The sequence below is a fragment of the Besnoitia besnoiti genome, chromosome III, assembly GCF_002563875.1.
Source record: "Besnoitia besnoiti strain Bb-Ger1 chromosome III, whole genome shotgun sequence".
In the NCBI taxonomy this organism is placed as follows: Eukaryota; Apicomplexa; class Conoidasida; order Eucoccidiorida; family Sarcocystidae; genus Besnoitia; species Besnoitia besnoiti.
Window position 1 is genome coordinate 848,406 of NC_042358.1, and position 12,872 is coordinate 861,277.

Sequence of the window (12,872 nt, forward strand, 5' to 3'; positions counted from 1 at the left end):
AAACGAGCACCCCTCTTCTCCCGTGGGGGAATTCTAGTACCTTCTCTCAAAAAGTATCGATCTCGAATCATGTAGAGAGTTTCGGCCTTTCTGGAAAAATAGATATTTGTGAGCTCAACTTTCTTCTGAATGCCAGGTGTCTTGCCGGCACTCATTTCCGCTCCCTGCGCACACCCCCATTAAGTGCCTTTCCACAGAGCCTTCAACTTTTTTTATCTCGCTCCTCTCCCACTTCAAAGTTGATGACCCTGATAAGTTTCACTGTTTAAAACGCCACTTTATTTCCCAATTAGGAGTGGCTCCCGACATATTCCCAAAAAATAGACCCAGCACCTGCGAGTGTGTCTTGTGATGAGGCTCATGCCTTGCTAGTTTCGCAGAGATATTCCTTCATCTTGCCCTCCATGCCTCTTACCGTTCTCTCCTTTTCTGCCTTCGCTAGTTACTTATCTTGCCTTGAACACGTCTTGGACGCAAATAACATCATGAATGTATTTTCCACTTCCGTCCGGTGTATCCTCTCGCTCGTTCCGTGACTGGAGAAGAGGAACGGTAGAGGGGGAGGGGGGGGGGGGGGGGGAGGATCGACGCAAGCTGGGCCGCCAGAGGGAATTAGCCAATCCGGTCGACACACACGCCGTTGTCGTCACCTTGTGAATTTGGAGCTTCTGCACTAAGTCCGACGGGAGAAGCTAGACGACGAGTTGCTTCCCGCGTAGGGAGTTCGGCTCGAACAACAACGGCGCCCGCCGTCACCCAACGGAGCAACGTAGAAATACTATTCCTTTTGAAAGTTCGTGGATGACGGCCTGCGAATTTCCTGAGCGTCGGCAGGAGCTGAATTGCCTGCGATACGACCCCTCGTTTCCTCTACGCAGTACTCAAAGGAAGAATCCCTAGGCGCGCGCACCAACGCCGCTTCGCAGAGTAGACACCTGCCTCAGGCTCAGGCGACTTCCTCTCGCCAAATATCGCTTGCACCACCCCAAGCTGACTCGGTAAGTTCTCGTCTGCCTCGCGCGGCAGTACAGGAATCTGGGAAAGCAACGGAGATGTCAACGCCCTATAGCCACACGCCTTCAACGATGCCGTACAGAAGCGTCCACGCCGCTCCACCCTCCGCTTCCACTTGCCTCCCCTGTCACAGATTCGCACCGTTTTCCTGCTCTAAGTTATGTCGCGTCCTCCTTCGGGCGACCCTCAGCCTCTGCTGTTTCCCATCGTTTCCCATCTTTTCGTTGTCAGCCAAGAACCTCCTCTCCAGCTTCTGTCATAATGGACAGAGTGACGAAGGAGGGGACTCCGCGGCCCCCAACTACCGCCGCTCCCTCTTCGAAGATGAGGCTCCAGAAACAGCTGATGCCGTTAAAGGACTCAAGGCCAACCGCGACGAACTGTGAAACACATTCCGGTCAGTTACTGTTGCCCTCTTCCGCCTCATCATTTTCTCCTTCGTCGTGCTGCGCGTCTCTGCCTTCGGCGTCGTCTCCCTCTCTCAGCGCTTCCTCTAGCCCTCTTTGGGTCGGACCCAAGGAAGGCTCCAGCTCCACCCCGCCTTCTGTGCCTGTGGGGAGCAGCTTCAATGCATCTTTACCTGCCTCCTCACGTTCGCCGTCTTCGCTCTTCCGCGATACAGACGAGAGAAGACAGCGTCGCAATGAATTCCCTACCAACCGAAAAGAGATAGAGGCTGCTAGAAACATGCAGGCGAGACGCATCGATCCCTACTCGTGCGAGGTAAACCGTATCGAAAGAGAGGCGTGGCGGGCTTCTTCGGCGGCCGCAGAAGCCGCATCTGTCGTCCTCACTGCTGCTCGCTGCTTGCGCCGCGCGTCTACTCGACAAAGGGGAGAGCGGCTCGACTGTGAAGTGAGTCCAGCGGAGGGCGTCTCTGCGGCGAAGCCTCCCCAAAATGCCACGTCGCGCATCTCAGTAGAAGCGAACCTTTTCGCGTCGCCTGGAGGGGTCGCGCCCCCTGAGGCGTTTTCCGTTCCTTTAAAGAAAAAATCCTCAGTGACCGACTCTGACGACGGCGCCTCTCCTGCCGAGTTTCCCTCGTCTCCGCCTTTTGAACCGGAGTCATCGCGTCCTCCTACATCTTCTTCGTCTCCACTGTCTTCTCCACTCAGTTCCTCGTCTCCATACTACCTCAAAGCGCCAGTATACATACGCCCGAGCCCTCCTGAGGCGTCCTCCTTGGACCCATCACCTTCGGCTATGCCTTCGGATTTCCCTCGCGCCGGTTGTTCTGTCGCTTCATCTCTCTCGCCTTCCTCTGAGTCGCATGCCGCCCTGACCGCCTCCGCCAGCTGGGCTTCGCCTCCTCAGTCTCCGGGGCTCGCGTCTTCCGCGTTGAAGACTGCTTCCGTTTCTGCTTCGCAAGCGACGAATTCAACACACATTCTGCGACGAGGCGGCGCAGCGCTGACGTCGCCGCATGCGCCACCTGATCTTCCCCTTCAATCGCGTGGCCCACGTGGTAACCAAATGTGTGAGGACGACGCTTCGAACGCGTCCCCTCCCTGTCGCCATCGCATCGCCTTCGCCTCTTCGGCAAGCGCGTCGTCAGCTGAGAGTGACCTCCCGGCTCCTGCGCGGACACATGCGAATCGGTGTTCGTGCACTGTAAAGCTTTCCGCGGCTCCCTCGATGTTCAGTGCGACGGCGTCGACTTGCGCGTCGCTCTCAGTGTCAAGTGCGTCTCTGTCTCACGCGCCGCGGAAACCCAACGAACGCGCCTCGAGAGGCCCGAACTCGCGAGCGCTGCCCGTGGGCCACACAAAAGAGCGAAGAAACAGCAAGCGAGGGGGGAGCAGAAACCACGTGGAAACGAAGAGATGCGAGGAGGCGAGCGAGCCCTCCCACGAAAGGAGAAGGGCGCTCGAGGGAGAGAATGAGGAAAGGAAATCTGCTGCTTGCAACCCGTCGTCGGCAGGAATGAGCCAGGGGTGCCCGAGCACAACGGCAGCGAAACGAAAAGAGATTGAATCGTTCTACCTCGAAGCAAATCTTGCTGAGGAACCTGCGAACTACGACTGTCGCGCAAGAGGTGAGCCGCGCCGCCCGACGAGCTCGCAGGACTGCCAGCCTCTTTCCTTACAACGCCGAGCTTTGCCGGCGACCCAGAATCGAGAGCGAGTCGAGACGCCTGCGGGAGCAGACAGAAAGGCGCGCAGGATGGCGGACGCAGCGCAAGCAACCGGAGGCAATGTGAAGCCACGACGAACGAGCCGGGAACGGACAGCTGAGGAGCTCTACGGATTCATGTACGTGATCTACGTGGAAAGGCTGAAGACGAAGATGAACCATGCAGCGGAAGAGGGCAAAGCAAAGAGCCGGAACCACAGCCACGGAGACACGGAGAAGGCGAGTCCTGACGCGCGGCGCTCGTCTCGCTTCTCTGAACGCCGCGATAGAAAAGCTTCGTGTCGCAGGGAGAGCGAGAAAGGCCGCATGCAGACGCTCCAACTCGTCGCTACGACCAAGAGTCTGGGTATGCTCTCATTCGTTGGAGCTTGATCGCTGACTCCGTCAACAAAGGCGGATGCTGCGCACGCCCTCGAATCGCTAGAGTCCCCCTGACTTTCGCATGCAGTGTCGTGGTGATATGCGGGTTTATGCGCACCACGACGGCCGAGAAAGGCTGGCTGCGGTGTCCTCATCTGGACGGTGACGCTGGAAGGCAGCCAGAGGCCAGACGGAACGAGAGAACAACAAGGGCGCAGGGGTCATCTCGCCACGCGCAGACGCGGAGCGAGTGGATCTGGCCGCCTGACGCAGGCCCCTGCGTCTGTTCGCTGCTCCGCTGGGGGGGAGGGGGCAGGGCACCTTCCCTTGTCACACCTTCCGCAGCTCGTGCTTCCTCTGGTGTGTCATTTTTCAGGACTAGAGGTCGCCGTCGCAAGCTGCGCTCTCGAGACTGTCCCTGGGCGTCTCTCTAGCCGCGTGCCTGCGGACGAACCGCGTGCGAAGCCGGCTTCAGTCGAAACGCGGTTTGCGAGCTTCCTCGTTGTGCCAGGAAGAGGCTCTGAGCCTGCGGACGTCGGGGGAAATCTGAAGCGAGCCAGCGCGCGCCCCCTGCGCCCAGCGGACGTCACGCTCTGCCTTGAGATCCTCGACGTAGGCGATGTCGCTGCACTCGCTTAGACCGAAACGCGGCAGATCACACGAGGCTTGCGAAGATGATGCAGAAGTGAAAACTGAATTCATAGAGGTGCCGGGGAAGCCGCGGCAAGTCACTACTCGTCTGAGAGCCCTCTGCAGCACGTTTTGGGATACTCGGGGCCTGGAAGCCCTCCTCTGGTGGTGCGAGCCTATGTCACATCAAAATCGCTCATTTTGTCCACTATATATATGTATACATGAGTATTATGTATGCAGTACTCCGGCCTAAAACCATGGAAAAGTGCTGCTAGAGGCGTCTGCTCCCGTGTTCGTGGCTGCGGCAGCTCTCACGGCAACCGGGCCTACACGCTTGCGTCCTCTGTGGGCTTCTAGGCAGCTGCGCGCGCGTCGTCTGCCTCCTTTCCATCCGCTGCTCCTCGGCCTGTGTCGCGATTCCCGCTCCTGCCACACAATGTCAATCCTCAAGGTGATTTCGCTGCTAACCTCTGCTGAATGCAGTGTCAAACCGTATCATGATCGCGTCCGACTCGCCCTCCGCAGGGGCGCGCTTATCGATGTTTAGAAGCCTTTTTTCGTCCCCCTTCGTTCTTCGTTCTCTATCAGGCGCAACGCATCCCCCTCATCCGAGGCGTCCTTCGCCTTCCAGGCTCCGGCGCCTCTGAGCACTTTTTCAAACATCGAGGTGAGACGCGCTATCCACGAGTCTTTGTTCTCGCCAGGCATATCGGATGCACGCTCGTTAATCCTTGCCCCCCTCTCTTTGTGTCCGTCGTTCTCGCATGCGGCGTTACGTTTTCCCGCAACACCCGCATCGTCTTCCGCTTCTGTCATCGCCGCGCGTCTGGCTTCACCTTTCTCGGCGTGCGTTCAGTGCTTCTCACCCCGGCTTTCGCATCGCCGCGTCACGGAACGCCGCACGACGACGCAGGGCAGACTGTCGCGAGCGTGCTGGTCGCGGCGCAGAAGCGCTGGACGCAGTTGCGTGGGAGTTCCGGCAGGTTTCAGCTCGCGAACCAGCCGCTGCACTTCGCGCTGGAGCAACGCGACCCCCAGGCGCGATATCTCACGCAGGTAGGCGGGGCCAACGCATCGAGGCTGCGGCGACGTGGCAGCTGCCGCCGTCCTGCGCACCTGCGGCGGTGAAGTCAGAAAAGGTGGAGGGCGCGAGGCACTCGAGCACACCAGACAGGCTACGGACCCGAATAGACTCTCCGCCGGCAGGGAGTACGTGGAAAAGAGGGTGAAACCGATACAGATCTCGTGTGAGTAAACATGGAAGTGTGCGCAGACTCGCAGGGTGCAGCGAGCTCGCGCTCGATCGACGTGTCAACGCATTTACTTATATGTGTATGCCGCCGCGTAGCTGTGCGGGGTTTGCATTAGCACATCCTGATATATGTAAATATATATACACACATATGTATTATGCAAATGCGTGAACTGACACTGCCAGGGTCCTGTTCATGAGTAAAGGATTCCGCGCTGGCGGCGCTCGTTCGGTTTTGTGTTTGCCGTCAGGCGCTGCCGTTCCTCTCCTCGCTGCCTCCGGCAGTCTCTCGTGCTTCCAAGAAAGGCCTCGACGCGCCGACCGAATACGCGCTCGCTGCGGCCAACTCGTCTGCGATGGAATCCACGACTCCTCACAAGGCCTCCGCGACGGCCGCCAGCGCCCTAAACGTCAAAGTCTCGCGAGACCGGCACACCACAGTCGACTGCCGCTCGCTTCTTCTTCCGTCGCCCGCGCAGGATGGGGTTGCAGAACAGCACGTGAAGGCGACTCCGCCCACTCCCGCTGATGCGCCCTCTCCTCTATTTCCCCGAATGCCCTCCGGCAATTCTATGCCACCCCCGTTGTCCCTTGGGTCTTCTGAGTCCGCCTCCGCATTCGCGTTCTCAGACTCGCTCGCTCAGACGCGCGCCCGCGAGGCGCTGACAAAGGACAGACACGTTGCAAACGACTTGCGACTGGATTGCAATGACAGTAACACATCCGCAGCGCTTTCGGCCGGCTCCGGGCGGTCTCCACACGCCTCTCTGCGCGTGCGACGACCGAGGCGGGGTGAAGCGGAGACCCTCGGCATGGCTGAGAGTGCCGCATCCCCCTCGTGCCTGATGCCTAATTCGACTTCATTGCCCTGTGGGTCGTTGCCTGAGGCTTCTGTGGATGACGCCTCTCCGGGGCGTTTATACGCTTCTGCTAAGCGTAGAAAAAGGCTCCGCACGCGTGTCGCTGCAGGTGACGAGGCTGGCGAAAGCTTCCAATGGAGTCTAAGCGAGGACGGCAGCGAGGGCGCGGTGTGCGGCACAGATGCTCGCGAGGGGGGGGCTGGCGACTGGGCAAAGGGAGACGACGAAGGCGGAAAGAACGGAGTCGCGATGCCGCGGAAAGCAGAGGAGATATGTGAATCAGAGAAGGGAGGTCGACAGCTGAAGCCAGAGAGTAGTTGGGCAGAACAACAACCAGACAGGTGCGCGCGAAATCGACAGGGACAGGTGGGTACGGCGACGAGCAAGAAGAGCGAAAAACCGCTTGAACGCCAAGCGCTGCGCGAACGAATCACAGACCGCCAGGCTCAGATAAAATCCCTCAAGACGAGACTCGACAGACTCAAGGGTCTCTCCTCTCCGGCGCAGGACTTCAGAGAGGACGGTGGCACTGCGCTCCAGCGAGGGCGACGCAGTGAGACGGAGGTCGAACGCAGCGGAGAAAAACGCCCCGAAACTGATGTCGATCTTGACGCAGCAGCCGCAACCCTTCAGTCCGTCAACCCAGACGAGGCGCAAACACCGAAGGGAGAAGCAGTCACGTTGACAGCCGAGCCACGGGTCACAGCGACGGCGGAAGCCAACAGCTCTGCCGGCGGTGGAAGAGCCCCGAAGGTCGGGGGGGGCTTTGTCGGCGCCGCTGCCTCCTCCTCGCCGAGTCCTCTTGCCTCCAGTGCGTGTGCGTCACTGTCGCCGCCCTCCGCGCTTGCAATCGTCGCTTCGGATTCGTCTGCAGCGTATCAGATCTCTTCGGTCTCTTCTGCGCTTCCCACGGATGGCGCATCGCCCGCGACTCGCGGTGCATCGCCTTCGTTTTCTCCGCTGCCGGCGGCAAAAGTCCACTTGCAGAGGGAGCCCGAAGAGGCACCCAGAAGCTGCATGCTCCGCGAAGAAGGCGAAATTGCACAGAGCGGAGAACAGACAGGCAGACGCGAATGCTCAGCAGCAGGGCCTCGCGCCGCCTGGGTTGCCTCCGCTGTGCTCAGAGACGAGGCGGGAGCAATGAAACAAACACACGCGACTCTGCCGCAGGCGAGGCCAGATGCGACACCCGCACAGAGCCCTGAGGGACTGCGAAAGGCCCGCATGCCATCCGACCAGACGAAGCGAAACGCAGGCGAGCTCTGCGATGAAACGAGCGACGGACCCCAGGACTCGCTTTCCTCGCAGAAGACTGACAGAGGCAATTTATCCCCTCGGATTTCTCTCGCAGCATCCAGTGCGCGTCTGCTACATGCCGACATGACGCCAGCCTTCGCCGCACACAGCGCGCGCGACGGGCGCGACGCACTAGACCCTTCATTCAAGGTTTCGCCGTTGGGTTCTGCGTCTCTTGAGCCGGCCTCTAGCGCCCTGAGCCCACTTTCAGCGGCATGCTCGCTTGTGAGTCAGCCTCCCACTTCGCGTGCTAGCCCTTCTGACTCTCGTCCCCCTGCCTTGTCCTCTTCGCCGGCGGCACCCGCCTCAACCTCCTTGAGGCACGCGCCCTCGCCGGCAGAGACGTTGCTTCCCAGAACGGCGACGTCGGCAGCTGACCTGTTTGGAGCGCGTGCCGCCTCGCTCGGGGAGCAGCCGATGAGCAGGGGCAAACAGCAGCGTGTCATCGTCGCCGGGAACGTGATTGAGATTTTCTGTTCACAGGGGACTGCGAAGTCCCAGAGACACCCTCGAGGCGCGCCGAGCTCCGAGCTCGCAGCCAGCTGCGACAGCGCGACAGCGCGCGACACGGCCGCCAGCCAGGAGAAGCTGAGCCGCGAGAGGGGGGCCGAGGTGCAGGGGGGGGAGCGGCCGTGCCAGGGAGGCACAAACCGCCCAGACGGCGTGCAGGCGCAGATCGGTGCGCCGGAAAGCGGAGACGTATCTTATGCCAGCGGGGAAAGCGAACGCATCCAGGAGAGTGATTGGCAACGAAGGCATCGAGTAGAGCTGCAAGAAGCCGGAGCTTTCGCGCATGGTGGAGGCGCTGTAGAGGAGATCGTTCTCGGGAGAGTAAACGCGGCTCGGAGCAACGAGGAGAGTTGCGCTGATCCCGCCTCGAGACACCAACTCGCGCAGCCTTCCGAGCCGGGGGCAGAGCTGCCGCAGAGTCACGAAGAGGCCGACAAAATGCATGCTGCGCATGAAACGAATAGCGAATCAATCGCGCTTCGCGTCACCGCCGTCTCGCACCTCGCGTGCGTCTCTCGCGCCACAGCACGCACCTGCGGAGCATTGCGGGGGGCTTTGAGTCTCGACAACGCGCAGGAATGCGACGAGGCTCTTTCAAGTCCTCGCGCGGGGAGGGCGGGCATTCAAGCAGCGGAGACCAAAAGGGTCAAAGATGAAGACCGGCGGGACCGGCGACAAGAAGGACGAAGAGAGGAAGGACGAGAAGAAGAAGGACAAGAAGAAGAAGGACGAGAAGAAGCAGGGGGTGAAGAAGAAGGTGACGAGGCGTCCATAGGTCGCGACAGCCATGCGCGCAATCAACGCAGCAGCCACGGAGTTGAGGCGCACGACTTTTCTCGCGAGGCAGCAGTCCGCGAGGGCACCTCGAAGGCAGGCGATGAAGCCTCGACGAGCCTAGCAGCACAAAGTAAAGGGCAGCCGGCGTTCCACCAAGTAGCGAGCGCAGACGACTATGCGGCGCAAACATTAGAGGTGCGCGATGGCGCGCGGCCTGTCCATGGAGACTCGCGGGTGCCCGAGGAACCGCGGCTGAGTCAAATCCCCAGTCAACCGCGAGAGAGAGGCAACGAGAGCGGAAGGAGAGGAGGTGCGGCGCGCGCGGCAGCCTTCTTCGAGTCGCGTCTCAGCCAGTGCCTCGCAAGTCGCGCCTTCGCCGAGGCACGACGAAACCTGAGGGTCAGTGTGCCGTCCCTTTCGCTCTACGCGGAGACTGGTGCAGCACATAAGTCTTTTTGCCTGCCTGCCAGTCATACTCGTGAGATGCTGCTGGCGCGGCAGTGGTTCGACTCTCCTCACAACGTGTATGGGAGCTCCTGAATGAAGCAGACAGGCATGCTTATATGTCGCCTGGAGGCGCCAGGACAGTTAGGGTTGACTGTCCAGAGATGTCTCAGGCACCTCCAGTGGACTGCGAGCCTTCCTGCCTTTGCAGGCCGTTGGCCTCCTCTTGATCAAGCCCCGCTGCAGCCGCGTGTGACACCTGTCTACGAACCCATCGCCTATCTGTCGCTGTCCCTCACTGCTTGTTCAGTCCCTTCCGTGCTTGGCATTAGGTTGCCGGCGCCGGATGCGTCGCTATGAGTGAAGTTGCTATTCTTCTGCGCGCGTTCCTGCGCTGTGCCTGCGTCCACAGATGCTCGCCTCACACAGGCGCATGCCCCTGCTGCGTCGTCTGCTTTCGCTGCGCGGCGCGGATGTTGACGCAGTCCTCTACAGCGAACTCCGCGCGCTGCTCGCTCTGCCTGTCTCTCTCGCAGAGGCGGCGTCGCCGCTCGCCCAACGCGGCACCGCCCCTAGCGTTCTGTCGCCGTCCGCAGCTCTGCTGCAAAACGAGGCAACGAGGAGAGAGGGAGCGATCAGCGTGGCACCTTCTGCAGTCACCCGAGCAGAGAGCCTCGACGCAAGGCGAGTCAATTCTAACGGCGACGCGGGGAACGACGAGAGCCCTTGCGGGCGCGCGGATCCTTCCAGACTGCGAGGCGACCACAGCAAGCGCGTCGACTTCAGTTCAGCGGCGCCGGCGGCGCCTGCCGAGAAAGAGGAACACGCGGCGTGGCCGTGGACGTCTTGCCCACGCGCCCCCGCTGAAGGCGAGTGCGGCGAGCGGAGAGGGCGCGAGCAGCCTCAACACCCTGAAGCAGCGGCAGACGCCTACGACGGGAGGCGCCTCGGGGCGGGCGCGACTCACGCACGGGCGAACGAGGACGACAGGCACCGATCCGACTCAGGGAGTACAGGAGTACAGGCCGGCAGGCGTCACGTCGCCATGAAGGGTCACACTGCCGAAGAGGGCGACGCGCTTCTTGCTTGCCTCCTCGACGCCGTAGAGTACGCAGCGGGTCTCTGCGGTGCGAAGGTCTCCGCAGCGAAACACAGTGCGCCGCAGGCGCCCCCCCGCGAACCCGCAACGGAATCTGGCGGCGACCCGCGAGGCGCCCAGAGCGCGGATGCGTCGTTCGTATCGTCGCCGTTCTCAGTCTCGCCGTTCCCGTCCGCCGCCTCATGTCTATCCACTAGGCCCCCGCATGCATCGTCGTGCTCGTGCTCATGTTTGAGGCGCGCGTCAGCTCCTTCCGCTGTGCGCTGGGCGCCTGCAGCGTCGCATCCGTCGCCTACGGGCTCTTGCCCCTCCGAGGCAAATCTTGTGGCTTCGCCGACAGGATTTCCCTCGAGAGTCTCTTCACCGGCAGCGTCTTCATCGTCGCTCCTCTTTGAAGCAAGTTCCGGGCAGCAAGCCTGGAGCGGAAACGCGTCGATTTCGCCTCCGACAGCTGCGCCCTCGTCCAGTGTGGGGGTCTGCAGGCTCGCAGCGCCGAGCCTCACTCGCGCGCTGTCTGCGCGGCGTTACTCCCAGCCGATCTTCCGCGCCACCTGGGCGCCTGAGGCGGAGTTCGAGCGCAGGCAGCAGCACGTCGTCACGCGCGTGAGTCGCCTGAAAGAGAAAATATCTCGGCTGGCAAACGCGATGAGTCGGGAGCTTCCCTGGAGTGAAGGCTGCGCGACTTGGGACGAAGCGCACGCGCGCCGCGCGGCGTCGTGCTCACCTCAGCGGCAGCGCGCCGACTCTCCATTCGCTGCTCCGCAGATGGAGGCCCATCTGCCTTTCGCCTCGCCCTCAGAGTCGTTCGCGCTTTCCGCCGCGTTTACTGACTCGCCCGTCGCGGCGCCCTGGAGGCTTGTGGCTCGCCCACATGCCATGTCTCCTTCTCCCTGGCCTGCGTCGTCGCCTTGGCTTCTGCCGCGAATCCAGTTTGAGGCCGCGGTCGCCACCCCTCCCTTCGCACCTCGCGCGGGAGCGACAAGCCCCGCTTTTCCGCCGGAAGCAGCGGACGCGAAGACCGACGAACTGAGGCTGAGGGAGTGGCGCTGCTGGGATGCCGGCGAGCCATACGCCGGCAACGCCACAGATACAAAGGCCTGCGAAGGAGAAGGAACCTCTGCAGAGACGGAGAGAGAACAGAGACAAAGAGGGAGACAAAGGCACAACCGCGGCACGAGCGCTTGGCCGCCTCCGCGACGCATCGCCGACTGTGAGTGGACGGGTGGCGACGGAGCCCGAACGACCTCTCCAGCGTCGGAGTCCAGTTTCAGCGTGCTGCCGAGATCAGCGAAAATAGTGGAACGTCTCACCGACTTGCGACTTGCGCAGGGAACCAGACGCTCGGACAAGGGAGAGAGCGCCTCTGGCCTCGCAGAGCTCGAGCGGAGTCCTGAGCAGAAGGTGCCTCGGTGTGCCTCTCCGGGGAGCAGCCCGACAGGAATCCTCTCTCTCCATCAGGGGCTTCCGAAGGACGCTCCGACCGACGCATCGAGCCTGGGGCAAACTGCCGTCGACGGAAGCTTCGCTGGCGACGCGGTGGCCTTATGGAAGCTCCCAGAGCCTGACAAGTCGTCGCCGCGAGAAGGGCGACAGCCGCGCATGCGGGCGAGTGTGAACGACGGCTCTAGCGCAGGCAGTTGCATGCGGGAGAGGGAGTGTCTCAATACAGAGAAGCAGTCTCAGAACGGGCAGCAGCGGATTTCGGCGGAAAGCGAGCCGCACGCATGCGGAGGGCGCGATGCTGCGAGTAAGAGTGTTGCCTCCCGGAGCGGACGACAGGGGGAAATTTGTCAAGAAAGGGACACAGGCGCGAACGCAAACGACCTTTTCTCACAACCGGGAGGCGGGGGTCCACAGCACGAGTTGACGCCATCGGCGGGGAAGAACGCTGAGGAAACAAATGCCAAGCAGTGCTGCAAAAGTCAGCACGAGGAGCCGGCTGGAACGACAACGCATGCGGGCGCCTGCAACGAAGATAACGCGTCACTGGCGATCTCTCCGCTGGGCTCCGGCAGCGATTTGCACCAGCGTCGGGCGCGTCTGGTGAGGCAGGAAGCGCGGCTCTCCCTCGTGGCAAAGAAGATTCAGATTCTGCAGACCAGCGCGGAGACGGCATGCAGCGAGGCGTGCCTGCGAAGCATCCTGGAGGAGCAACTCGCGCTGCTCAGGGAGCAGCACGAGGCTGCGCGCGAAGAGAAACCGGTGAAGCGGCCTTAACCCCTAAGCTCTCTCCTGACTGAAATGGGGTAAAGGGCCCGCTACCCGAGACCCGCTACCCGAGGCCCCCGACCCCAGGCCCGTCTCTGAAACCCTGCGCTCCAGCGCAGCCCAAGCCGCCGTGCCCCGCTACCGGAGATCTTCACATGCACCGGCTGCCCTCCAGAGACTGGTGACGATACAAAAACATATGCCCCGGCACATACATAAAAAAGTATTTCTATAATATCTATACCTATATATATATATATATATTTGTAAATGGGTGCTACGTCAA

General features: G+C 61.4%; 2 protein-coding genes across 2 annotated transcripts; both read left to right on the plus strand.

The window, feature by feature from the left end:
• Positions 1–1,275: 1,275 nt before the first annotated feature.
• BESB_044380 (uncharacterized protein) lies at positions 1,276–9,375 on the plus strand (the record flags this gene model as incomplete). The annotated part of the gene is made up of 6 exons (XM_029362889.1): positions 1,276–3,493; positions 3,884–4,119; positions 4,729–4,807; positions 4,997–5,196; positions 5,644–6,262; positions 6,362–9,375. The coding sequence occupies 6 exons, from the start codon at positions 1,276–1,278 to the stop codon at positions 9,373–9,375; spliced, it is 6,366 nt and encodes a 2,121-aa protein (XP_029220255.1).
• Positions 9,376–9,691: 316 nt separating this feature from the next.
• Positions 9,692–12,595, plus strand: BESB_044390 (uncharacterized protein; the record flags this gene model as incomplete). The annotated part of the gene is made up of 1 exon (XM_029362890.1): positions 9,692–12,595. The coding sequence occupies one exon, from the start codon at positions 9,692–9,694 to the stop codon at positions 12,593–12,595; it is 2,904 nt and encodes a 967-aa protein (XP_029220256.1).
• Positions 12,596–12,872: the final 277 nt, after the last annotated feature.